This window comes from Micrasema longulum, unplaced genomic scaffold, assembly GCF_059751315.1.
Source record: "Micrasema longulum isolate JH-2025_06_02 unplaced genomic scaffold, ASM5975131v1 h1tg003261l, whole genome shotgun sequence".
Taxonomy (NCBI): Eukaryota; Metazoa; Arthropoda; class Insecta; order Trichoptera; family Brachycentridae; genus Micrasema; species Micrasema longulum.
Window position 1 is genome coordinate 29,114 of NW_028280344.1, and position 26,569 is coordinate 55,682.

Consider the following 26,569-nt stretch of genomic DNA (forward strand, 5'->3'; position numbering starts at 1 on the left):
CTTTCTTCCTGGCAAACAAAACAAAATAATCTCCCAATAACAAGAATAACGTATGTAATTTCGCATACACGAAATATAGATCCTACGGGCGTATCAAGAATACTACATGTATGTTTTTTGCGCTATTTTATCTCATTAATATGTGTGTATGCAAAGAATTATAATGTATCAGAAGGCGCGTAAAAATCATATTTGCATACTTCGAACTGTGTCCAAAAGCCCAGCATCCCGCCTGTGCGCATGCGTAAAATGGCCGCGTAATGTTACCAGACTGCGAACAAGTTAGTATCATAAAACAAATAAAATATAATTTTGTGCATTGTTACGTTGTTTTACCACAGCAAATATTTTACTGACTGGACTTTAAAAAAAAAACAGGTTGCTTTATTAGGCAAACGTTAAAGAAAAATTAAATAATTATTAAGTCATTAAGTACATTAATACCGATAAATATTATAGTGAGATTTATTAATGGAAAGACGGGTAAAACAATTGACCACCCTGGCAATACTTACAAAATGTCTGCCTTGTTTTATTTAACAATCTGACAGATGGTACAATAATTTTATTCTTTAATAATGTTACTTGTGAATTCGCTACTTGCACATGAAATGTGATCCCACCCTATTCTCTTTTGATCCCAGCAGTATTTCGACACTTACAAACGACATAACACGGCATAATTGAATTTAAATTGGCAGGTGTGTACTAAGCGACATCTACAGAGTAACTAATGGCTAAAACGTAAAACTACTCATTTATAAGTAGTTTAGTTGGCTTCAGTATGATACGCGTACGCTGTTTCTGGACTGTTATAATTAAATCTATGTACTCGTATGTATAAATTAATAAAAAATGTATTTGATAGAGTGGGACAAAAGTAACTGATGGAGACGCTCGAGGAATGCAACAATACTCAATTGCCATTTTTTTTTCCATTTCTGTTGTGTTTCTGTTCAAATAACAATCCCATCATCACGCACAGTATCCTAACCACTGTACTCAACGCTTGATTAGTCACAGAACTATCAATCATTGTTGAGTATTATAATCTGAGCTAATTGTAATAACATAAGTTTGTGCAAAAACAAGATTACACAAATTGATTCCGCACTTAGCGAGATATTGATTATAGCGGAGAATAGACAAGGGGTGATCAGTTTCTCGTAGAGTGGTTCGGATAATATGGGTCAAGTGACAGCTTTATACATCAGATTTTAGTATAGATAAAGCATTGAATTATTTACAAAATTTTGAGTTTGCAAAAATGTTTATAGACAAAAGACTAGATTCCATCCCCTAGGGAGTCCTGATAATTACCCAAGACAGCGTCAGCATAGATTGTTTCATATTCCGATATTCAGGACCAACCTGCCTATGGTTATGCCTGTTGGAAGGGCTACCGCTATGCTGAACAACACCGCTCTGGATATTGATCTGTTCCATGTATCCGAAGGGGTTTTCCGGAGCAGGATTCTTCTACTACTTTGACATGAGTCTCTTTCGTGTATTTTTTTTCTTTTTCATAATATGTAAGTATTGAATGTATTTTGGTAATGTATATGTTATATTTAAAATAAATGAATTGAATTAAGATTTTAAAATAAAAATAAAAAGTTTTTTTATTTATTTATTATTTTCTTGATTTTTAAATGCATATTATAAAGTAATGCCTAGTAGGAGAAGACCCATGCTAAGGCAGACTAACATATATGTTTATTTATATAAATCCATATACATACACACACACACACACACACATGTGCACCCTTATAAACATTCATACACGTAAATACACAGATACACATACATACAACTAAAATGAACAGATGGATAAATATGGATATTCAAACATAAGCAAAATGGTAAATGTTACACAGTGTGTAAAGTGGCCACTTAAACCAGCCAATGATGTAAAGCGCCCTTGAGGTATTATATTACGAACATGGCGCTATATAAGTTATCCATAAATATTATTATTATAATGACAGGTCGTAAGCCCAGTAAATGCCCAGACTTCCAAATTTAACAATTCGTTAAATAATATTTTTAATATAATGTATAAACGTATTTCTGTACTAATTTTGTCTTTTTTTCCAGCAGAATGCTCGTACGAGGTGTTCCTGTTTTACGAATTACTTAATACCCAAAGCACGTACGACTTTCGCTCGGAGAAATTTCTCTTTCGTGGCCCCTAGAGTGTTTAGTGTCCTGGATGAACATATTAAGTTATACGAAAGTCGCTTTCAAGAGATGTGTACAAGTTTGGATTTTGTCTAAGGAAAGAGACCATTGCCTGATTGCTGCGAATACTAATAATCGTGTCCAAGTGTTGATTAAAATTTATTGTTATGTAATAATAGTTATTTTTGCATTTCTTGAATAACAGCAATTAATGAACAATTAACGCATCATATTGAAAATGTTACTAATAAACTTAAGAAATTAACGTATTTATTCAAAACAATTCGAAATATAATTAATGTACAGGAACTTTTAAAGATTTATTTTGCATTGTGCCAATCAATTTTGGAGTACGGTATAATCGGTTGGGGTGGTGCGAGTGACACAGTTTTAAATAGTGTATTGGTTGCACAAAAATCCATCATTAAAATAATACTCAGAGTCCCGATACAGACATCTACTGAAGAAATATTCCATAAATCACAACTTATGACACCAAAACAATTATACGCTAAAACAATACTCACTTATAGATTCAAACACTACTCTTACTCAAATGAAAGACATAACCTCCACAATACATCACATACAAATAATATAATCACTAGATCCTCAACACATAAACAACTTAAACAAATACAAACTAATACCACTTTCAGACAAAGGGATTTTGAGTATTATTCAATTAAAATCTATAACCTACTTCCACTATCTATTAAAGCAATTAGTAATGAGAAAATGTTTAAAAAGGCTATAAAAAAATGGATAGTGGAGCTAGGTAGAAGTAAAATGGATTGTCTCATTCGCCCATACCAATGCTGAATCAACTGCTCCACAACTGTATGGCTTATGTTAGGTTTTTGTTGTTTTCATTGTGTGTTTTGTAATATAAATAATATAGATGTATATAAATACCTTGTTTTTAAAACTGTCGGAATATTTTTTAAGTGAGTCTTCTTTGTTTATTCTCAAATGTAATAAAAAAAACTAAATTGTTAAGTGTCCTCGGCACGGGAAACCCCAGTGAGGTCACATTATTTTTATTATTAATTTATAGTTTGTAAGCGAAAAATATGAATAAATAAATAAATAAATATAATGAACAATTAATATCAATAATTCAATTAGTTAAATGACAACATAATCGAGTCTTTTTTTCAAAATCAAAACCTTTGTTTCAAATACGGAAAAAATCTTGTGTATGAAGCCTATTTAAAAACTAAAATATGTTATATGCATCTAAGTTTGTAAGTGAAAATTCTTGATGGAAGTTCATTGTAATTTATTATAGAATATTTGCTGTTGATTTGCGTAGTTCAAACTATGCTAAATACTCATCTATTCCACGGTTCCACATGTAAGCAAACAAACATGGAAACTGAGATTTATTTCATTTATCTTTATCCAATTCAAATCATCACTTTTTAATCACTTCTTTTCTAAATATACTTCAATACTTTTTTATATTTAAACCCTTTATTTATTTTAACATACTACAACAGAGATGAAGAACATTTAAGATAAGGTAATATAAAAGTCTAGGCATCTACAGGGCTTATGACCTGTCAATGGCTGGTTTAAGTGGCCACTTTCATTCACCATTCTGCCTTTATTTAAACATCTATATTCCTTCAATTCTTTCATCTGTTGATGTTTGTGAAGTTAAAGAGCTGAAACTTTTATTTATGCGGGTGAGATTCATCTGATTGAATTATTTCACCTACATACTAGGCAACGCCTGAAAATATTATTTTTTCAATTTCTATACTTCTTCATGGACCAGGTAATTTATCAACAATATTTTGAGTTAAATATAGACAGAATATTGAATGTTACACAGTGTGTAAAGTGGCCACATAAACCAGCCATTGACAGGTCATAAGCCCTGTAGATGCCTAGACTTCTATATTACCTTCTCTTAAATGTTCTTCATCTCTGTTGTAGTATGTTAATATGAACAGCTCCCCGGGGAGTTGAATCCAGTCCTGTCTACAAAAATTTGGACAAACTCAAAATATTGTTCCTTTATTTATTGTTAATTTGCTGCATACCTCTGTTACAATTTCTTATTTGATTTTTCTTTATAATTTCCTTGTTTTCTGCTGATTTTATTTCATGTATCTATATTTTCTATACTGTGTTCGGGTGTTTTGTTTCGTTATAATTATTTTCAATATTTTTGTATACTTTGTAAAAGGGCGTAAGCCGTCGAGGTAAATTAAGATGTCTCGAAAGCGATGAAACCTGTCACTGGATATATCTAATTTGTGGATTAAAGTATCACTCGTCTTTTATTTTCTATAATATGTTATATGCAACTACTATGGGGAACAGGAAATCAAAATAACATAACAGACTCTACAAAGACAGCAAAATAAAATATTAAATTTAGTTAACAGCAACTAAGGAACTCTTTAAACAAACTCGACAGTTAAATATAACTGAACCATTTCAACGGAAATCCATAAAGTTTATTTATAAATTAGACACTGATTTAATTGTTGACTAAGAACTAAAATATGAAAAAAAAATGTAGTAAAATGGACACAATACAAGAATATTAGAACAATATTATGTATCTTTTTTGGGTGATACCGTGTATGTTGGATTTGATCCGACGTTTCGGCTACCATTGCAGGAGCCATCTTCAGGGAAAACGTTTTTCAGTTTTCCCTGAAGATGGCTCCTGCAATGGTAGCCGAAACGTCGGATCAAATCCAACATACACGGTATCACCCAAAAAAGATACATAATATTGATAACAGTGACCGTGAAAACCTTCGCACATATTAGAACAATATCACATACAACATTCGAAAACGGAACAAAGACAGACGATTTATCTAAACCATTTAAGTTTGTAAGTGAAAATTCGTGATGGAAGTTCATTTTAATTTATTATATAAATAAAAGACGAGTTGTATCCATTGTAATATATTTTTACTAATGACTTTTTACCCTTTGTTTTTCAGAAATCATAATTTACAAAATCACACTCACGAAGGATGGGACACTAAAAATAAAATAAAATACTTAAACTCATTAAAATAGCATTATGTCACCTCATTAGTTAACCCGAAAAAAAAAATAATGATCCTTAAGATAAAAATAAGTTTATTCAATTTATTTTCATATAACTTTGAATTATCTATCCTTACATCTGTTTTGTATAAATACATTGAACTCCTTAATATAGATACCAGTCTCGAAGATATCGCGAAAGCGATGAAACCGGTCACTGGATATTCCAAATTTGTGGATTAAAGCATCACTCGTCTTATATTTATATAATAAAAGACAGGCGAGACTAATAAACCAGGGGTGGTATTCTTGATCTTCTCTACCCCCTTGAGTGATTGATTTAAATGTTTTTTTTAATGCGACGAAGCTTTATTTCATATAATGACCACAATGATGATTAAACGTCAAATGGTGTATAAAACTGCTTCAAAAGCGGATTGTAGTTTGTATAGGGCAATGTTACATAATATAACATTTTTATATAAATAGTGAAGTGTTAGTTGCCAATGGAAGAGAATACCCTCTACCAACGGTCGAGTGGGGGTGGAGAGGGGGGTGATCAATCATCACATCTTCCAATGTTTACATCCGCCCCATATTCTGGTATTTAACCGTACTGGTCATATAAACATAAAATGAATATATTTTTATTGTGAAATTTCATCCAAAGCCGTGAGTTATTTCACTTCACAAAGATCAAGTCTCATTGTCATCATCACTCTCTAACCAAACCCAATAGTTCATAGAGCAATTAATTTTTACATTGAGGAAGTTCAGTTGATTTTTGTGATGGCTGGATCAGAGTGATTTCATGCGTACGTATATTTTTTTAAATTGTGGTCTAGTTTGATTGTCCATTAACATTTAAAAAAAAAAAAAAACATCGATCTTCCTCATTCTCGACCATTTTTTGCGATGCCATTTATTTTTCTTGCTCTTTCTATAACACCCCTATCTCTATAATAGATGGTCAAATTCGCGACTAAGGTGTTATTATCGATACGAAACTAATGTTTAATATTCACATTGAATCAGTCCTGAAAAAATATTTAAAATCGTCGGAATCGTCTTAGTCAAGAAATACATTTTTTTTAATATTTGTAATATTAGTATGAAAATGTATTGATCTTTTTTTTTACTTTTATCGCAAAATTATTTTTTTTTATTTTTAAAAAATATATATAGAATCTTTAATCAATAAAATACACATGTTATAATAATATGAATATATGAATAAAAAGACAAAGTATTAAAACATATTTGTCCCGATAAACTAAAATGCTCATATATAAACGAGGAAATAATTATGCACGAAAAAAATGTTTCCCTAAAAATGAAGGAGTTTGGCGTTCTATCCACGTTCTATCTACCTTTTCAAGAAATTCGGTATAAAATATTTTCGAAAAAAAAATATTTGCCAAGAAACCGGCGCGCGAAGCGAAAATAAATAGGTACGTATGTGTTTATAAATAAAAATAACAAGTTTGTAAAATGTTAAAAATGGCGTTCTATCCTCTCTCCCTACCCATTAGAGTAATCTGTGTAGTGGTGTACCGATAAGTCGTTTTACCTTTTCAGCCAAAGTATTTGGCATCCACCCTTTCATGATTTGTACCTTTTTCCTTAAATGCGTTTTGAACGAAATGTTGTAACAAAACGTGAATCCTCCGTTTTTGGTTAAAAGTAATCCATTGATTAAATATTTCGCGAACAAGTGCATTTGCGGTCAAATGTTTAACGTACAAATGTCATAGCGAATAAATGTTCAGCGAAGTGTGGCGAATAAGTCGCTGGCGGTGAATTGTCTCTGCGAAGAAAAGCCCGCGAACAAATGTCTTGCGAACAACTGCTGGCGAACAAATTTCCGGACACGGTCGGACTCATCATCCGAGTATCGAAACCATTTTGAACAAACAAAAATTGAAAAACGTTTGTTCGTCCCCAGCTAGAATACTGTACTCCTATTTGGCCACCTTACTAAAATGTTAGTATTAATAGACTAGAAAGGGTCCAACAAAAAATCTTTGAACAGCTCGACTACCTGTTAAACCTTAACTTTTCTAACTATGCTAAAAGTATGCAGTACCATGGAATAAACTCTCTTAAAAATCGAAGAATAATGTTAAACCAGTTATTTATATACAAATTAATAAATAAAAAAACTGATTGCTCTTATCTACTTGAAAGACTTCCATTCCGTGTGCCATCTAGACCGACAAGACAAAGTCTTCTTTTTTACACAGACAACGCGTCAACAAACTATTTGAAACAATCTACAATACCTAGAATATGCAACTAATGTAACAATAGATTTACCGAGGCTGATATTTTTAGTGACAATGTATGTAAATTTAGGTAAAAAAATCATAAAAATTTTGAGAGAAGCAGATATTTAACTTTATTATTAAATACATATTTTTTCATTTCTTTCCTTTTACATTTGTTATATTTAACATAATTTTAATTATTGTATTAACTGTGTTTTTTGGTGTGTGCATGAGTGTCCTACACTTAATATACGAAGAAATTGACAATATTTGTGTGCATTCTGTTTGTTTACCCAATTTAAAAAAAACAGATAAATAAAACAATCGACAAGCCACGTAGTGAATTCATGGGTAACCAAAAAGCCCTATATATTTGCCGAACTGAACACTGTTTTTTTAAGTAAATTAACATAATTTGCAAGCATTTTCTGGTAAACCTTTGATTTTTATATAAATATGTAGATACGTACCTTGTAATCTGAATAAGACCATTGAGATATATTACTGGCGGCCTCCGGGGTGTAGTGGTCAAGACGCTTGACTCACGCACGGAAGGTTCCGGGTTCGATTCCCGGTGAGAACACAAAAATTAAAATGTTATTTTTCTCAAGCCTGGGTGCTCTGTGATGTAATTCACCACTGTAATTAGGCCTCCTGGCCTGTTGTGGTGCAAAAAAAAATGTAAAAAAATATAAATAAAAATGTAAAAAAAATAATTATATAGAGATAACACTCCATACAAATCCAAACAAAAAAGTCGTCTCCAAAGGGAAGTAATGACCAGCAGAGGGAGCAAGTATCGTCACGTCATAGCTCGTCAACTTTGACCAGCAATACACGTAGTATAGTAAAAAGCACGGACGGTTTACATCAGTCTACTGTAAGTTCTATTTAGTATGTCGCTCTCTTCCGCATACGCGTCACCTTTGTTTATCGTTTCACTATACGCCCGACTAACTGAGCAGGGCAGAGACAGGAGATAGCTCACGACTGGTAACATATTAATAAAACGTTTTATAACATTAAAATAGCTATTTTAAACAAGTTTTGATTCATATAAAAACATTTCTTACCGGTGAAAGGTTATAGCATCGCTTTTTCAGATCGATTTGTGCAGTATCTTAGCGGACATATAGGCATTTTAGTAATTGCGAGGAGAAAAGTAGCCGGCGAACGCTCGCAGTAGACTAAAGTCTGTTCTATTAAACATATGCCAATTGGCCACAGGTTGAGGGAACATATTTTGAACGCTCATGTTTACTCTAGTTATATACGTCAATGAATGAAACAAACATAGTTTAAGACTTCTAAAATAAATGTTATATTTGTTCTCGTGACATCCTAAAAAGTACTTAAATATTCGTACAGTTATTTCTAGCGACGTTCTACTTTTTTTAGTGCTTAGATTTGTGCTACAGTCAAAAGAAGCCCACGGCAAGTCTCTAAAGTATTGGCAATTTTATCTCAAATATTTCTAAGTCAGGTGACAGCTGTTACTTGTTTGTGATTGGCGCATCTCACGTTGGTTGTTAGTGGGGTCACTTTTCTACAATTGTCCGAAATAGGTGAGGTCACTTTTCTCTCATTGTAGCAAACCCTGCTGACAGTTCGAGCTCAAATTCTTTATCTACAGGGAAGCTCAACCGGTGAATGTGATGCTTTACATCATAAAATGAGCCTCATCCTCCGGGAACCACTGGCAAAACCTGAGGATGTTAAAAAAGCTCACCCCCTATTTCATACCCCGACACTTTACGGATCTGGGCTTGGAAAAGGAGATTTAGCGAAATAAGAACTCTCGCCTTTCACACAGTAGCCAGGCTGTTTGTAGACCCGGGCATGGAGGGCGAAAACTATTCACGAGGACACGTCACAATAGATTTTTACAGGTCGCAGTGACGTCAGGAGCTTGAATAGCACTGACCCCAGAATAAGAATAAAAGACAAGAGACTCTGGATCTAAAGAATCGAAAGTTCTATCACTACAAAAAAACACCGTTATAATAGAAAGATTTTATTAGGATGCCTGATAATTTAGGCCGGTAGTGTACTTCCTATGCGGTTTCTAGAATGTAGAGAATGTACTCCAATAATATTGTGGATAATCACGTATATATCTATCTAGGTACAACTAACCGCGCATTATATATTAATATAACGTAGTATAATGGATGACTGGCTCATATTATATTTATTAAATAGTGAAAATAAATGCATTCACTGAAAATACTTCAAAAATTTCTTCCAACCACAGCCAAAAAAGTTACAGGGAATGTTCTTGATACTCCCGTCGGATCTGTATTTCTATTAGGGGATTTTCTTGTTTTGCTTGTCAGAAAGAAAGAATTAATTACAGATTAAAAATAAAGTATAAAAGTGTGAGAGCATTATGGACAGATGGCGTGTATGGAGTCCATTTGTTTGTTTATTATCTAGTCATTCCTATGGATCAATAGGCAACACTATACCACAGCGGGGTCAAGAAGTTTTTCACGTTTCTCCATATTATAATATATGGGAATTTGTTCACCTTGTAGTCTCATATTTAGCGCGTTTGCTTACCATACAAGAGGTCTCGGGTTCGATTTTCAACATGGTTGAAATAAAACATTTATTGACTATGAAATGACTAGTGAATAACCGATATGTATGTATAGCAGAGGCGAATCGTGTAAATAATCGATTATGCACAGCCTACAATTAAATTTGCTTTCGATAATACTGTTTTAAAGTAACTATGTTTATGGGGAAAATTAATAAAATAATTGTTATTTTTAATAGATAACTATAACCGTTTTTTCTTCAAAAAAATATTTATAAAGTGCACTCAGCACTTTCTCAGTGAACGATGAAACTAGTCGACTATTACCTCAGCTTATTCTCCATACAAAAAATAAACTATATTTCACATCTTTAACCCAGTCGCGGATTGATGAAATGAAAATTACGCTATCCATAACATTTATTCTTTGAGATCATTAGTGCAAATGGCTAACCTATAAGGATTGATCCATGGTAACTAAAACATGAAACGTAGGGCACAATCATTATCGTCATTTTCTTCGGATCGGATATTACAGCCTCCTTTCTCATCTGAGGACGCGGCGTTTTCACAATATCTGAATATTTTGTGCTTTTCAATGTTAATTATATATTTCTTTTATATATTTAGTAACGTCTAACTCACGTTTTCAGCTCTCCGCAGAAACCTTGACCACTAAAATCGATCAACTCGAGATAAAACTTAACTGAGCGCGCGACGTGCTCACACAAGCACAAATTTAGACCCCCACGTGCAGCGCTGTAACGCCACCTCCTAGTATTGAAGGTGTCGCGAAAGCTTTGAAACCGGTAACTGGTCATGCCAAATTTATTGATTTTAAAAAATATGTATTTGTTCTTTAACAATGTATGTTTTTTTTTTTTATTTTTTTTAATTGTTTGAGGTCACTACCGGAGTTCGTCAAGGTTGCGTCCTTGCACTGTTTTTTTTACAATCCTCTTGGACTTCATCCTAAGGAAGTCAATTTCACTTGATCGAGGAATATCCATCTCCTCCTCCCAAAAACTCTGCGACCTAGAGTATGCCGATGACGCGGTTATAATCGACGATTCAGTCACGGGTCTTCAGTCCACTGTATATAGTCTAAATAGGTACTCCGCATGCATGGGTTTAAAAATCAATATTGCGAAAACCCATGTACTGTGTACCACTTCATGCTTTGATGCCCAAAATCTCATGACTCATGTCAAACCAAGTCAACGAAAGGGTCGAGAATTTCAAATACTTGGGATTATATGTTACGTAAAATGGAAGCTTTCAAAAAGAACAGGGAGTGCGGCTAGAAATAGCAGGCGCCACATTCAACAGTATGAAGGCTGTCTGGAGATCAGATATTTACTCAGTAAAAACCAAATACCGCCTATATAACGCCTAAATATTACCTATTCTCCTCTGTGGATGCGAATCGTGGCACCTCACTAGGGCCCAAAACAGCAAAATACTGAGTTTTGATAAAAGGTGTCTCAGAAAAATCTCGGGTGTGCGGTAGTTTGACTTTGTGCGGAATGAAGTAATAAGAGATCGGACGCAGCAAACTTTGGTGGCAACTGTCATCAAGCGGAGGCGATACGGTTGGCTTGGCCATGTACTACGAATGCCTCTTGAGAGCCTTAACCATGGTTGCCTACTTTACAAGGCATCAGGTTCTCAACGTCCTGGTCGCCCACTGCTGACTGTTTGTCGGCTGTTCATGTCAGAAATACGAGACGCAAATCTGACTTGGCAGGATGCACAGGAGCTGTCAGCTGACAAAGGTGCCTGAAAGATCTTCGTGGACACCATATTCTCCAACTAGGGAGCGGACATGGAATGATGATGGATTTTTTACATTAATGATAATGGGGTGTCGCGCGCCGAGGGAAATATTTAATAAAATTTTGAAATATGCCTTATTAAACATTATTAAATAAGAATATCAAATATATTTAAAACATAATAAAAACACCATAATATTTGGCCCGATCCACTCATTAATCCGTGCGCATTACCCCTCCATTATCCATTTCTTAGTGGCGATTTTATAGTGACAGTATTGACTAATTGACTAATATCAGACTAATATTAAACCCATCAAAAACTGAACAACTGTGGGTGGCTTCAGCCAGACGACAGAATTTGATCCAGGATACGGCTCTACCCAATGTAGGGAGTACCGTTTTACCCACCGTTAAACTACTGGGAGTTTTACTCAATTCTGACCTATCTCTTGACGCTCAAATTAGTAGAACGATAAGTTCATGCTTCTACCAGCTGAGACAAATTAAATGCATACGCAAAAATTTGCCGGTTGATGCCGCCCGTCAATAAATAAATGCGTTTGTAGTGTCTAGAGTCGATTATTGTAATGGTATCTATGCAGGTCTACCAATGAACAAAATGACTCGCCTACAATCTGTATTGAATGCCGCAGCGAGACTTATTTTCGGAATCTCTAAGTTCAGTCATATCACTCCACTACTTCGGGAGCTACACTGGCTACGTTTTCCACAGAGGGTCGAATACAAACTCTGTTGGCTTATGTATAAGTCACTGCACAACTCGGCTCCGGAATATCTAAGGGAACTATGCATTCTAGGTGAACTAGATGACAGGCGTCTCACGCTTAGATCAGCTACGTCTACGGCGAGAGGAAAAGTTATTATACCTCTACGCAAACAGCGCACTAAATTTGGTGAACGCGCATTTGCGGTCGCAGGCCCTATGGCATGGAATGCTCTCCCAGCAGAGGTGCGAGGCTGTGAAAGTGAAGTGATGTTTCGGAAAAAACTTAAAACCCACTTGTTCTCTAAATCATTTGAATAAATCCGTAGCACGTGACAACAAAATAAATTATTTTAACTACATTACAAATTTAAAAGCTTCAATTAAATTAACTTAAGAATAGAATCACCATGTAAAGCGCCCTTGAGGTATTTTATTACGAAAATGGCGCTATATAAGTTATCCACAATAAATAAATAATTGTCCTTATGGACAATGGAAGTATTTCGTACACTTTAATGGAGAAGTAGACCAATCCTCCTTGGCCAATTACTTTTGCAGCATCAGGGTAGACTTTAAGTATCACAGTCTTTAATTTCCATAAAAAAATGTATTGTGTTAAACAGGAAACGCCAATTTTATTCTTCGGTCGACGCTTTAGTTTTCTGGTGAAATAATTTGACGCGTGTGTGTGTCATCGATCTATGGACGTTGTGGCCACATATATTTCGACTGTCAACCAACGACATGGCAAACGAACTTGCCCGAATAAGTGAATCAGATAATATTGTAGGTGTGATAATAAACAGTAAACCTCCCCCGGGCCTACGAGGGGTGTAACAGGCACGCAGCTATTGGCAGGGGATATTTTTTACTATTTCAATGGGGATAAATATTCCAGAAAGGTCGAGAAAGCGGGAATCAGGTTAACAGCCAGCCATAATAATAATCACCGTATCCCCATCAGTGAACCAGTGACCTAGATCAAGCAAAATGCAAGTATTGGGAAACGTTAAGGAAAAAATTTAAAAGAAAATATTCATAATTTAAATAGAAGCGAAGAAAAATTTAATAGAATGGTTTTATTTTAGTTTTTATTATAATGGATTGCCACAAAGTAAGTGCTTCAAATATAAATTTTAAAGTTATAAACTGCATTTTTTTCCTAATCTAAAAATAAACACAAAAAAGAAATAATACGGGTAAGGTTATATTATTATTTATGTATATTTTTTATTTTATCTAGTGATATGTTAAACATAGACTAATATATAATTACAACACAATATTTCATCATTCCCTTTCCGCACCTAATGGTGCATAGGGCACTGCATTAGTACACCAATCGCAGCGTATCTTGATGATTTTTGTCACATGAAGGTTATTTTTTAAAAAAAAATTTGCACAACCGGCCAGGAGGCCCAATTACAGTGGTGAATAACATCACAGAACACCCAGGCTTGAGAAAAATCACATTAATTTTTGTGTTCTTACCGGGAATCGAACCGGAACCTTCCGTGTGTGAGTCAAGCGTCTTGACCACTACACCAGGGAGGCCGCATATTTCATATCAACCATGTCGGGAATCGGACCTCTGCATGGTAGGCAAACGCGCTGACCATTACACCACAAGGCCGACTAATATTTACATCTACACTTATTCTAACATTATTTATCACTATTGAACACTTACTATCCTAATTTATAATATTCAAACTGCTGAATATTTACACTTGTATTAACCTATGTATATTCACTATTTATATAAATGGCCCTTATATAAATATAATTTTATTTATATAAGGGCCACGAATAGTTGCGAGAAGCTCCGTTTGGTAGGAAGAAAAGCAAAAGACCACAGACAGGATGTCTTGTCACAGTTTTTCAAGACCAAAGACAGGATGTGTTGCCACAGCTTATCAAGACCACAGAATGTCTTGTCCCAGCTTGTCAAGACCACAGAATGTCTTATCACAGCTTGCCAAGACCACAGGATGTCTTGTCACAGCTTGTCAAGACCACAGTATATCTTATCACAGCTTATCAAGACCACAGAATGTCTTGTCCCAGCTTGTCAAGACCACATAATGTCTTGTCACAGCTTGTCAAGACTACACGATGTCTTGTCACAGCTTGTCAAGACCACAGAATGTCTTATCACAGCTTGCCAAGACCACAGGATGTCTTGTCACAGCTTGTCAAGACCACAGTATATCTTATCACAGCTTGTCAAGACCACAGGATGTTTTTTCACGACTTGTCAAGACCACAATATGTCTTGTCACAGCTTGTCAAGACCACAGGATGTCTTATCACAGCTTATCAAGACCACAGAATGTCTTGTCACAGGTTGTCAAGACCACATGATGTCTTATAACAGCTTGTCAAGACCACAGGATGTCTTATTACAGCTTGTCAAGATCACAAAATGTCTTGTCACAGGTTGTCAAGACCACGTGATGTATTATAACAGCTTGTCAAGACCACAGGATGTCTTATTACAGCTTGTCAAGATCACAAAATGTCTTGTCACAGGTTGTCAAGACCACAGGATGACTTATCACAGCTTATCAATTTCACAAAATGTCTTGTCACAGCTTGTCAAGACCACAGGATGTCTTATCACAGCTTGTCAAGACCACATGATGTCTTATAACAGCTTGTCAAGACCACAGGATGTCTTATTACAGCTTGTCAAGACCACAGGATGTTTTACTACACCCATTGTGTTGACCCTTGAGATCGTGCACTCGGATGTAGTTTGCTTCAGCGCATAGTGTATTATAAGGATCACGAGATGTTCCATCACAGAAAATACATAGAGAATATTTGTTAAAATTTCCTACAGCTTAAATTTGGTATAACTAGCCACCGGTAATCAATTACAGATTAAAGATAAAGTATAAAAGTGTGAGTGCATTATGGACAGATGGCGTGTATGGAGTCCATTTGTTTGTTTATTATCTAGTCATTCCTATGGATCGATAGGCAGCACTATACCACAGAGGGGTCAGAAAGTTCTTCACGTTTCTCCATACTTAAATACAATCAAATTTGTTCACCTCGTAGTAACATATTTAGCGCATTTGCCTACCATACAAGGGGTCTCGGGTTTGATTCTCAACGTGGTTAAAATTAAACATTTATTGATTGTGGAATGACTAGTGAATGACCGATATGTATGTTTGACAGGGGCGAATCGTCCAAATTAGCGATTATGCACAGCTCACCATTAAATTTAACTGTCGATAATACTGTTTTATAGGAACTATGTTTATGGGGAAATAAATAAAATAATTGTCATTTTTTATAAATCACTACAACCGTTTTTCCTTCAAAAAAATATCTATAAGTGCACCCAGCGCCAAGTACGTTCTCAGTGAAAGACGAAATTAGCCGATTATTACTTCAGATTATTCCTCCATACAAAAATGTATTTTAAATTTTTAATCCAGACGTGGTTTTTTAGTACAAAAACAAGCTCGAAGATTACAAATATTATTTGAAGATTCTCTATTTGGAAACTAGTATTTCGAACATTATTTCCAAAGGACTATTTTTCTTTGATATGATACCGTTGAAAAATTATGTATCACATAGGACATGTGGTGTTCGATTTGGCCGCTAGGCGTTTTTGGCATTATTCATTTTAAAAGGAACCGGCCAGTGCTCAGTATTGACATTTCAATCATAATGTAAATATCTGCTGAATGCCATTGTGGTATTTTTTAATAAACTTTTGTACACGTAATAATATAATGTAGAATAAAGCTACATTTTAATACATAATTGTTGTTTGACTTGATTTTCATAGAACCACAAAAAAAATGCAAATATCGTCCCAAATGAGTTTTTTTTAACGACTCCTGGGCCGTGATTATGAACGGCTATCTTCATCGATATATACTCAGGCGGTATAAACTAATATCGATATATATGTACAAAAATGTAAATATTTGTAAAAATTCAAAGTGTCATCGTCGGAAACAGGTAATTGAACATGTTTAGGAAAAAAAATGTAAACATATTCTATTTTTCACACAGAAAACTTAATTTTGCTTGGTGGAAAAATTGAAGATAAATTTTTAATTCAGAATACGTACCCTGGGAGTATAATATTTTGTTTACCTACGTTATGGTTTATTAATAATAAAAATAATTAAGAAAATACGGGGCCATTTTCAACGAGTTGTAAACAACTTTCAAGTTAACGAGAGTCCTGAAAAATGAATGAAAATGAGTCCATTTATACCTATATTTTTTTCAGCATCGGCACTGAAATTGAAAACGAAATAAAAACACTTTTTACAACTTTGATGGAAAATATAAGGTGACATTTTTTAACCATTGTGTTATACAACAAATCACTGGCAGAGCAGAGAGACTTGTTTGTTTGCTCGCAGTCCAAAGTAAAGAACACACGACGTGTAAACAAAGGCGGAGCACCTATTAGGGTACGACTGACTATATGGAGCACCTTTATTGTGCCTGCAGACTACAATACTAAAGTTTCGATTTAGTGTGGACTTTTCTATATTTAAAAACTAGCATCAAAAGTAAAACAAAGTGGTAAAAGTTAAGCGACATTCAAAAGCAATTTTTTTGCTTTGCAAAATATTGTGTTTGGTTTTACGTTACGTTTATTATTTTATTTCAAGTAGACGAAAATGAACATTTTCGACACCTCTTTTTGTTCGCGTTCAATCAAGGGAATAAAGCTGCCAAACCTGCTCGCAATATTTATGCAGTGTACGGTGAAGATGCGATGATGAATTTTTGATTAATTTATTTTATTTTTTATTCATATTTTTTTCTATTATAAACTATAATTAATAAAAAAAATATTGTTACCTCACTGGGGTTACCCGTGCCAAGAACATTTAACAATATACTTTTTTTAAATATTTTTACATAGAAAATAAACAAAAAAGACTAAATTAAGTTAACAAACAGAGATAATTAACAAAATGTTCAGACAGTTTTAAACACTACGTATTTATGTTTATAATAAATGTATGTACATCTATAATATTTATTTTACAAAACGCACAATGAAAGAACAAAACCTTAACATACGCTACACATTTTTTAATTGGTTGTAAAATAATAAAGGCGAATACATCATTGACTAAGGTGCGGTACTACTATTAGTACGAGGCTCTACTTTTAAATGTTAGGAAAACTCAACGACTTGACGCACAAATTATTCTTGAAACACCACCATCATTCCCTTTCCGTACCCAATGGTGCATAGGGCATTGCATTGGTACACCAATCGCAGCTTTTGTTACATGAAGGTAAGATGATCAGTCTTACGCTTAAGGTACCAGTCCAGGGACTACGAAATATTTCAGTTGTAAAAACACATTTTTTAATAAATATTTCGTGACAACCATGTCGGGAATCGAAACCGAGACCTCTTCTATGGTAGGCAAACGCGCTGACCACTTGAAAATGAAATATGGAAGTTTAGGTATTTACAGGGCTTATGACCTGTCATTGGCTAGTTTAAGTGGCCACTTTACACACTGTGTAACATTCACCATTCTGCCCATGTTTGTAAAGTGGCCACTTAAACCAGCCAATGACAGGTCATAAGCCCTGTAAATGCCTAGACTTCCATATTCCCTTTTTAAGGTATTCTCCATCCCTGTTGTAATTTGTTAATAAATAAAATTGTTATAGATATGAAAATATTTTCTGTATTGCTGTAGCTGTCTCTAAAAAAAATACAAAAACCCCACTTATTCTTTTGACTTTCTAACTGCTCCTGAAAAGGCAGAGGGTCGAACGTAGGGGCGGGGGTGGAAAAACAGAAACAGTAGACCAGATAGATAGTTCCGGGTAAAACGAGAGTTCCGGCTTCTCTGATTGGTCGGAAATATCGCACAGAAAGGATAGGTACCTATTCTATCACGACCCATCTCTATATCTGTGACAAGTAATCGGGGATACTCAGAAGAAGATTTTTGTCATGATTTAAGGATCTTAATTTTATTTCTATTATCAAATAATAAGTCTTGTCTACGTGTTTGAATGGTGACATCCGGGCTACGGGTAATCATCCTACGGCCCTTTCCACACATGCGACGCAAATCCACCCGGCTCGGTAACTTTCCGCGTTCATCCTACAAATGCATACCTAAAATATCACCTTTTGCAGGGTGAACCCGTAAAATTACCGGGCCGGGTGGATTGTCGTGGCATGTGTGGAAAAGACGTCAAGTCAGACGGATTAAATTGTTCAAACAAACAAACCATCCCGCCGTTTCCCCGTAAGGGTAGGCAGAGAGGATACGAACACCACATCGCTCTATCTTTGCATGCATATATCGCTTCCTCTACATTCATACATCTTCTCATGCACGCGCGCCGATTATTACGACTTTTGACATTCAGCCTACTTTCATTCCTTTTTTTTTAAGTCCATACTTCACTCCCATACATCAAAGTCGGGACCAGGACTCCATTGTGAACTGCTAATTTCGCCTCTAGCGACAAACATTTATTTGCCTAGGTTGATTAAAGTGCATCGTTCACTCTCCTTTCAATATCTTTCTCAGTCATTCCATCCTTAGTAAACATACTTTCCAGATAGACAAATTCCTCTACCTGTTTTAATATAATCCCATTCACAGCAATTTTACATTTAGTCATACTTTTATTTCTTCCGAAAACCATCACATTCGATTTTTCGACATTCATCAGTAAATCGCTTCCCTCGCATACATCGTAGACTTTTGTTACCAAGAATTGCTGTTCCTCTTTGTTGTAAGCAAGAAGCACGGCATCAACGGCATACAAAAGACTATTGACAGTTAAATCACCCATTTTTGCTCCCAGTCTTAAGCCTTTCAGTTCATTCGTACAGTTATTGATATACACATTCAACAGCCATAGCGACATCACACATCCCTGTTTGACTCCTCCAAGAATGTCAAATTACGATGTGTATGATCCATTTACCCTAACACACGCTGTGCTGTTTTTATACAGAGAAGCAATAGCCCGTGTCAGATTTCCGATCACTCCATACTCTGATAACACCTTTCATAACTTTTCTCTGTTTTACATATTACAAATAAACAATGGGTGTGTTAACTGTCAACTCGACAAATATGCGTGATCCTAAAAATGAGGACTATTAGGTCATTAGACAGACATTTTGTTCCCAGTGCCAAGGCCTCATAGTCGTCCGTTGTAGTTTCGAGTAAGTAGGGAAACATTATACCAAAACCTAACCGCACTGACATTATTAGCGAGGGTTGCAGTCGTGTGTACACAAGTGCCACGAGAAATACGCAAAATCAGTTGCTGTTTAGAGCGCGGTGAGGAGGGTCGCTCGCACACATCGTTATTTTTTTACATTCTACGTATTACATAAAGTTAAAATTATTATATTATCTTTATATATATAATTCCTCTGTACGTGTGATGTCACCGTACTCCTCCTAAACGGCTTAACCGATTTACGTGCGGTTTTCAGAGAAATATAGATCTTTACACCGTGCGTGTTCATAACTATTAAAATCTTCAATCGAATTTGTAAAAAAGAAGTTAGAAGCATAAATGTTTTATTTATCGATCTACCAGGGTTGCATTTGAGGAGAATGCATTTGCAAAAAAATGGAAAGTTGTAGTTTTTTTGAGTATAAATAAATTATGTATTTAAATTTTCAAACTGCATTTGTTTTTTGTGGATTTCAATCAGATTCTTTCCTTAAACTCTTTATGGTTTCTACCCATTTATTTCTTTTTATTGAATTAATGGTAACACTAAAATAATATTAAATTCAATACATTTTTAAAAATCGTATTCATACATAAGTACACCCTTTGTTGGTGTTTGACGTTTGCAAAAAGAATGCCATATTTGAAAAATATTAATTTTATGTTTCGGAATTCAACCATAAACAAATACCTACTTAAATTCAATATTTTTTTAAAATCAACAATTTTTAGTTTTGGAATTTAATCACAAACAAGTACCTAGATGAAAAGTATTTTTCCAAGATAAAGCAGGCAAGGCAATGGTCGAGCAGGACAACGTCTGTCGGGTCCGCTAGTTACTAAATAAAATTTAAAAAGAACCCAAAAATTAACATTTCACCCAAAATGCCGGAATACGACAATAGTTGTGAAGAAAGTGAAAGTGGGAGTGACATTGTGGTGCGCTCACACCGCGTAATGCAATGTTTAAGTGATAGTGATAATAGTCAGGATAACAATTATTTTGCTGACATGGAGCAAGAACCGAACTTAACCTAATTCACATACTTACCACCGGATACGCGATACAATAAACAAACTTTATTTATTTATTTATTTATTTATTAACGGACATTGTCCATGTATACAATTTATAAGGTTTAAATATTACAATAAAAGAGTAGTTTAAAACATTTAAAGAAAAAAGGAAGAAGCATTGACAAACATAAGAGACATCGAGACAAGATCTGGACTATTTATTTAGTGCTCGTTTAAATCGTTGTAAACTTAAACCAAAAAAGTCCAGATCCTGTCTTGAGTTAACAATACGACAAAGGCGGGTCATTGGAGAATTTAGGCCATAGTTTGTTCTATGCTGATCGATGAACAGTACTTCATTGTTTCTCAATCTACGAGTCGGAATATTGAATTTTACTTGTCCCAGTAATGATGGAACATCGATTATACCATTTAGTATGCCGAACATATATATGGAGTCAATATTAGTTCTACGTTTTTGTAGACTAGAAATATTTAACATTGACTCTATTTCAGCATAAGAATAATTATCTCTCTCTAGTCCAAGCATCCACGCTATTTTTCAAAGCAAGCGATGTTGGACTGATTCAATGTGATTTATGCGATTGACATAGAATGGAGACCAGACCACTGAGGCATATTCAAGAAGAGGGCGAACAGTTGAGCAATAAAGAGTTTTGATTGTACGGACATTAGTAAAATCAGAGGATATTCTGTTAATGAAGCCAAGTAATTTCAGTGATTTATTTACTGTATTATCTATATGCTCGTTATATGTCAGTTTATAGTCCAAAACAACTCCTAAATCTCTGATGGACTTGACTACATCAATTTTGGAGTTTTCTAATAGGTACTCGAAGGAAATTGGTTGTTTTGTTCTATGAAATGACATTATTTTGCATTTTTTAATATTGAGTTCTAATTTATTGACTTTACACCATCGGTTAAAAGAGTTAATGTCTGATTGAAGAAGAAAGCAGTCTTGTAAAGTTTTAATTATTTTGAGAATTTTGTTGTCGTCCGCGAAGAGCCAAAAACGAGAGTAAGAGAAAGATTTAGCAACATCATTAATAAACAAATTGAAAAGCAGGGGTGCCAAATGAGCACCCTGAGGTACACCCGATGTAACATCAATGCTGGTTGATAAATAGTTATTTATCCGAACATTTTGTGTCCTACTAGTTAGATACGATTTAGTAAATGATAGTAATGGATCTCTTATTCCCAAGGCATGTAATTTATACATGAGAATTTTATGATCTACTTTGTCAAATGCCTTAGAAAAATCTGTATAAAGAACATCAATCTGCTGACCATTTTCGAGTGCTTTGACAATAACCTGGGTATAATCTACCAGGTTAGAGGTGGTTGATCTGGCAGATCTAAATCCATGCTGTTCATCGATCAGTATATTCTTAAACATGGGCGTGATTTTGCTAGCAATTATAGCTTCAAACATTTTAGGGATACACGATAATGTTGAGATAGGCCGTAACATAACTTCACAATATTCACAAAATATATTTCCATCATTTTATTATTCATCTCCAAGTTTTTTTTAAGAAAACACCGAAAAATAAAATTAAATTGGGTAATTTTTAGAAGAGATGCATTTTTTCGAGATAAGGGTAAAACATAAAAAACAACGCAAGGACAAGTAAACTAAGTGTTTTTACAGTTATTTACTGGGAAAAAGACAATAGATCCTGTTTACTGCATACGAAAATAAAATAAGGACGAGTTTGAGTTTGGGTATCGTCTATTGTCTTGTTAACCTTAATAATAAGTTAAGGAATGCTATCTTTGTTTACTTTTTTATATTTTACTTTTTGTGCTGTTACATGTTTACTTAATTGCCATACTTACTAGTTCTTTGCTCAATGTATTATTATTGCGTTTCTTAAAATTATTTTTTATTATTAACGTTTTAAAATCAATCTTATGTTGTTGAAATTCCATTTGTCGATGCGTTTTGAAGCTGCAAGACTTTTTGTGATGTTCGCTATCATATTATTTTTATCATATTATGTAAATGTTATCAACTATCAAATAGCTAAATTAAGTAAATGGGGTCTAGAATTTCGACCGTCCATGCGCTCAGTAGCTGCGAGTGTTGTTGTTATCTAAATTCTAATTTTATAAATCTGCTTTTTATTTCGTTTTTAAAATATCACTTAAACTCTAAACTTCATTGTCAAATAAAAAAATAAAAATAAAAAATGTAAATAGGGGCTAGATTTCTTACTGTCCATGCGCTATGTAGCTGCAAGACGTTCTGTTATCCAGCTCAAATATATCATAATGAAATATATCATAATTGGAGACGAGGAACTAGAATCTCAACCGTCCATGCACTCTGTAGCTGCAAGACGTGTTGGGATATTTATTTATTGTACAGCGCCCTTGAGGTGATTTTCACAAAAATGGCGCTATATAAATTATCCAAACATCATTTACTTATGGTGCCAGTTCAAGCACCATAAAATATTATTGTGTAAAAACTGCTTTTCGAATAAATATTTCATGTCTACCATCGCGAGAATTGAGCCCGGGACTGTTTGCATAGCAGGCAAACGCGCTGACCATTAGACCAGAGTAAAAACTGAGATGTACGATTTATGATGTACAAAAAGAATTATTATTTAAAAATAGTTAAAATAAAATGGTTTCTCACCGATTCCTCCAGTCACAAAGACGTGGATTCCACTTCTAGCTGCTAATAACATGGTGGCCGCTACAGTGGTGCCCCCGGCCAGACGGAGCGCTATGGCTCGAGGCAGGTCCCTGCGGGACACCTTCACGGCCCCTTCGGCCGAGGCCAGGTGGCTCAGACGGGGCTCCGGTAGGCCGATACGTACGCGCCCTTCCAGAAGAGCGATCGTCGCTGGGACTGCACCCTTTAAGATATTTTATCACGTTTTAAAGGATATAGAGTATAAAACATACAAAGACGAACCACAAAACCATCAGCAAACCTGTATTTAATTGTAATGGTAGTCAAAAATATAGAAAATGTATTTTTAAGTAGATATGTGCTATTCTACAGTCATCGCTTTCCTAGGGAATAATTGGATGGGGGGGAGCTTTTAACAACCATATTAAACGATTAGAAACTGTTCAAAAATTTATCTTAAAAATAATGCTTTACAAAATTCGCACTATTCTCTCTTTCCAATTGTTCCAAGAAGCTAAACTTTTGGAAATAAGGCAAAAATATTGTTTCCAGTGTTTAAAATACCTATTAAAGAACCAAAATGTATTTACAAGTAATTCAAATAGATAAAGTCAAGGAAGAAATAGTGTGCTAGAAATAGCACATTGTAAAACGAGGCTAGCACAGAGACATGCATATTTTATAGGCCCAAAAAGTTTAAATTATTTTTGTACTGATAATATTTCATTGGTCTCAAACATTCAAAAGTTTCCTTCTTTTAAAAAACACGCACTACCTTGGATTCAAACTAAAAATATTAACTTTGTTTTTCTATGATATATTTTGTTGCCCTATAATAATAAGGAACTTTTTTATGATTTTTCATATTTTTTATTTCCTTTTTTAATTACTATATAATAAAAAAAGTACCTTATAATTTTTTACAGAATATTTTTTTTTCTCTTTCTTATATTACACCTGTCTATTTATTATAGGACCAAGAATTCATAAACTTGTATACCTACGAACTAGCCATGCCTTTGTGGAATTTAAAAAAAAAAAGTATTTCATTGCTATATTTTTTGCTATGGTTTATTTTTCATTTTTAAAATAAACAGATAGATATTTTCATCCCCATAACAGATAATTTTATAAAGTTAACCCCAGAAATATTATTTTCACGCGACATAAAATCAATAATTTCACTTAGAAATCGCGGAAGTAAATTAAAATTATTCAATAAAACCCTAACTTTAGAATCTTAGTGAATAATGATTATTATATTCTAAGCATGTACTATGTAATTATTACTGTTAAAACAAGGGCACGGAGGTGTAAAATGATGTTATGTCATAATATGTACCACCCATGCAACGACCTATACCTTTCAACTATAAAATGAATGTTTAAGGAAAACAGTTTTGCTCATATATTTCATCTAACAAATAGAAATAAACTTTAGGTACGATCAGGACTATAATAAATATGAATGTATTCTAAACAAAATGAAACCTTTAAACCTACATAAAAATATTATATTAGAAATATATTAAATACAGTTTTCACGTTGTGTCATTTTATTTTTCGAATCTGCAAACTTTACTTTAAAAATTATAAAACTTCACACATTTTAGAAACAAAACAAGTTCCAAAAGATTTATACATACGATTTTATCAGTCAAACTCATGACGACACATATTTTCTCAAGAAGAAATTATCCTAAATGTAAATACACTTCGAGACTGGAAGAAGTATTCAATACTTAAATAGTATCCTTTATATTTTTAACACTGTGTTTTACCTCTTATGTACATCGTAAAAAAAACAAAGAAATTAAAATAAAATAAAAAAACTTCAAATTTTAATATTCCTGGACTGGCACCTGAAGCGAAAGACTCATCACATTATCTTTCGTTCTCTTCTCTTCTCTCTGCCTCTTTATCCCGGTTCATCCAGCCTCGAACCTCCACGTACCCAAGCGCCAGGATCTTCTGACCTGGGTTGTCACAATGGGAACATACTGTGCCACCAACTCCTTCTTAATAGTACACCTCTACTTCTAGTTTTAGCTGGGATGTTGAGCGTTCTTCTTGCTGAATAGTCCTCATCTCTACACATGACGTGACATACCATCTCATCCTGCTTTCTTTCAATTTTTCAACTATCGGTGCCACTTTGAACGACACTTTGATTTTTCATTTTACAAACGCAATATTTATCTACGCCGCAATTAGAGTTCCAATGCAGTACCCTATACACCACTGGGTGCGGATAAAGAAACGATGATGATGAAAATTTACAGAAGTTGCGAAAAATTCTTACCTGATCTCTGACGATTTGCTCCACAGATTTGGCTGTCTCCAAGTTCTTGGGAAACGGCATGCCATGAGTAATGATCGTAGATTCTAGAGCAACTACTGCCTTCCCATCAGCAAACCCCTGCTTCACTTCTTCAGAAAACACAAACAGACCATCGTCAGCAGTAGCCAAACTACCGTAATTTCTTCTCCCAAGAGAACTGGTAGTCCAATCCTTATGCTTTTTGGAAGTTACTGCAGAACGAGTTCGAAACAGCAGCAGCCCAGTTCGCGCCATTGAAGAAAATGGTTGATAATTCGAATTCTTCCATGTCCAGAACTGATTTGGCAAAATTTTTGAAACGTTGTTTTCAAAGGTGACAGTTTCGCAAGCGTCAACATTTTGATATCTGAAACAAATAAAATGTTAAATTATAATAACAGAAATGGAGAACACTTTAGAGAATGGTATGAGGAAGTCTGCTGGTTTACTTCTTTATAGAACACATATTTTTGTTTTGATTTACGTCTTGCGAACATATTAAAATATAATATTGTTTAAGATAATTTTTCGGAAACTGCTGCAACAGTTAAAGTTGCGTGGGCCAAATCGTGGCCAAATGAAAATGAAAAATTATTCCAAATATATGAAACTGTTTTCAAGGCATGACAAAACCATGGTCACACCCTTCACCTCATGAGAAATGTGAAACTGATTATTTTTAAGTTTAAAATTTACTGCAGTGTGTCTCATTACAAGCAACAGTTATCTTGGTGAATCTGTTCCAGCAGTTGATGATACTAGATATTTGTCTACGTTGTTAATTACAAGCTCTAAACTGTTATTTAGAAACA

The 26,569-nt window shown here is 34.4% G+C and overlaps 1 protein-coding gene across 1 annotated transcript in view; it reads right to left on the bottom strand.

Annotated features, from left to right (window-relative positions):
- The window catches only part of LOC148270908 (uncharacterized), a gene marked incomplete at its 3' end in the record, with an annotated part of 45,202 nt that extends 19,083 nt beyond the window's left edge, over positions 1–26,119 (bottom strand). Inside the window, exons 1-2 of the mRNA XM_088242068.1 lie at positions 25,740–26,119; positions 23,438–23,660 (exon numbers count right to left, since the gene is read on the bottom strand). Of these exons, the coding sequence (XP_088098194.1) occupies positions 23,438–23,660; positions 25,740–26,012 (496 nt within the window). The remainder of the gene's footprint in view (positions 1–23,437; positions 23,661–25,739) is intronic.
- Between the last annotated feature and the right edge of the window lie 450 nt (positions 26,120–26,569).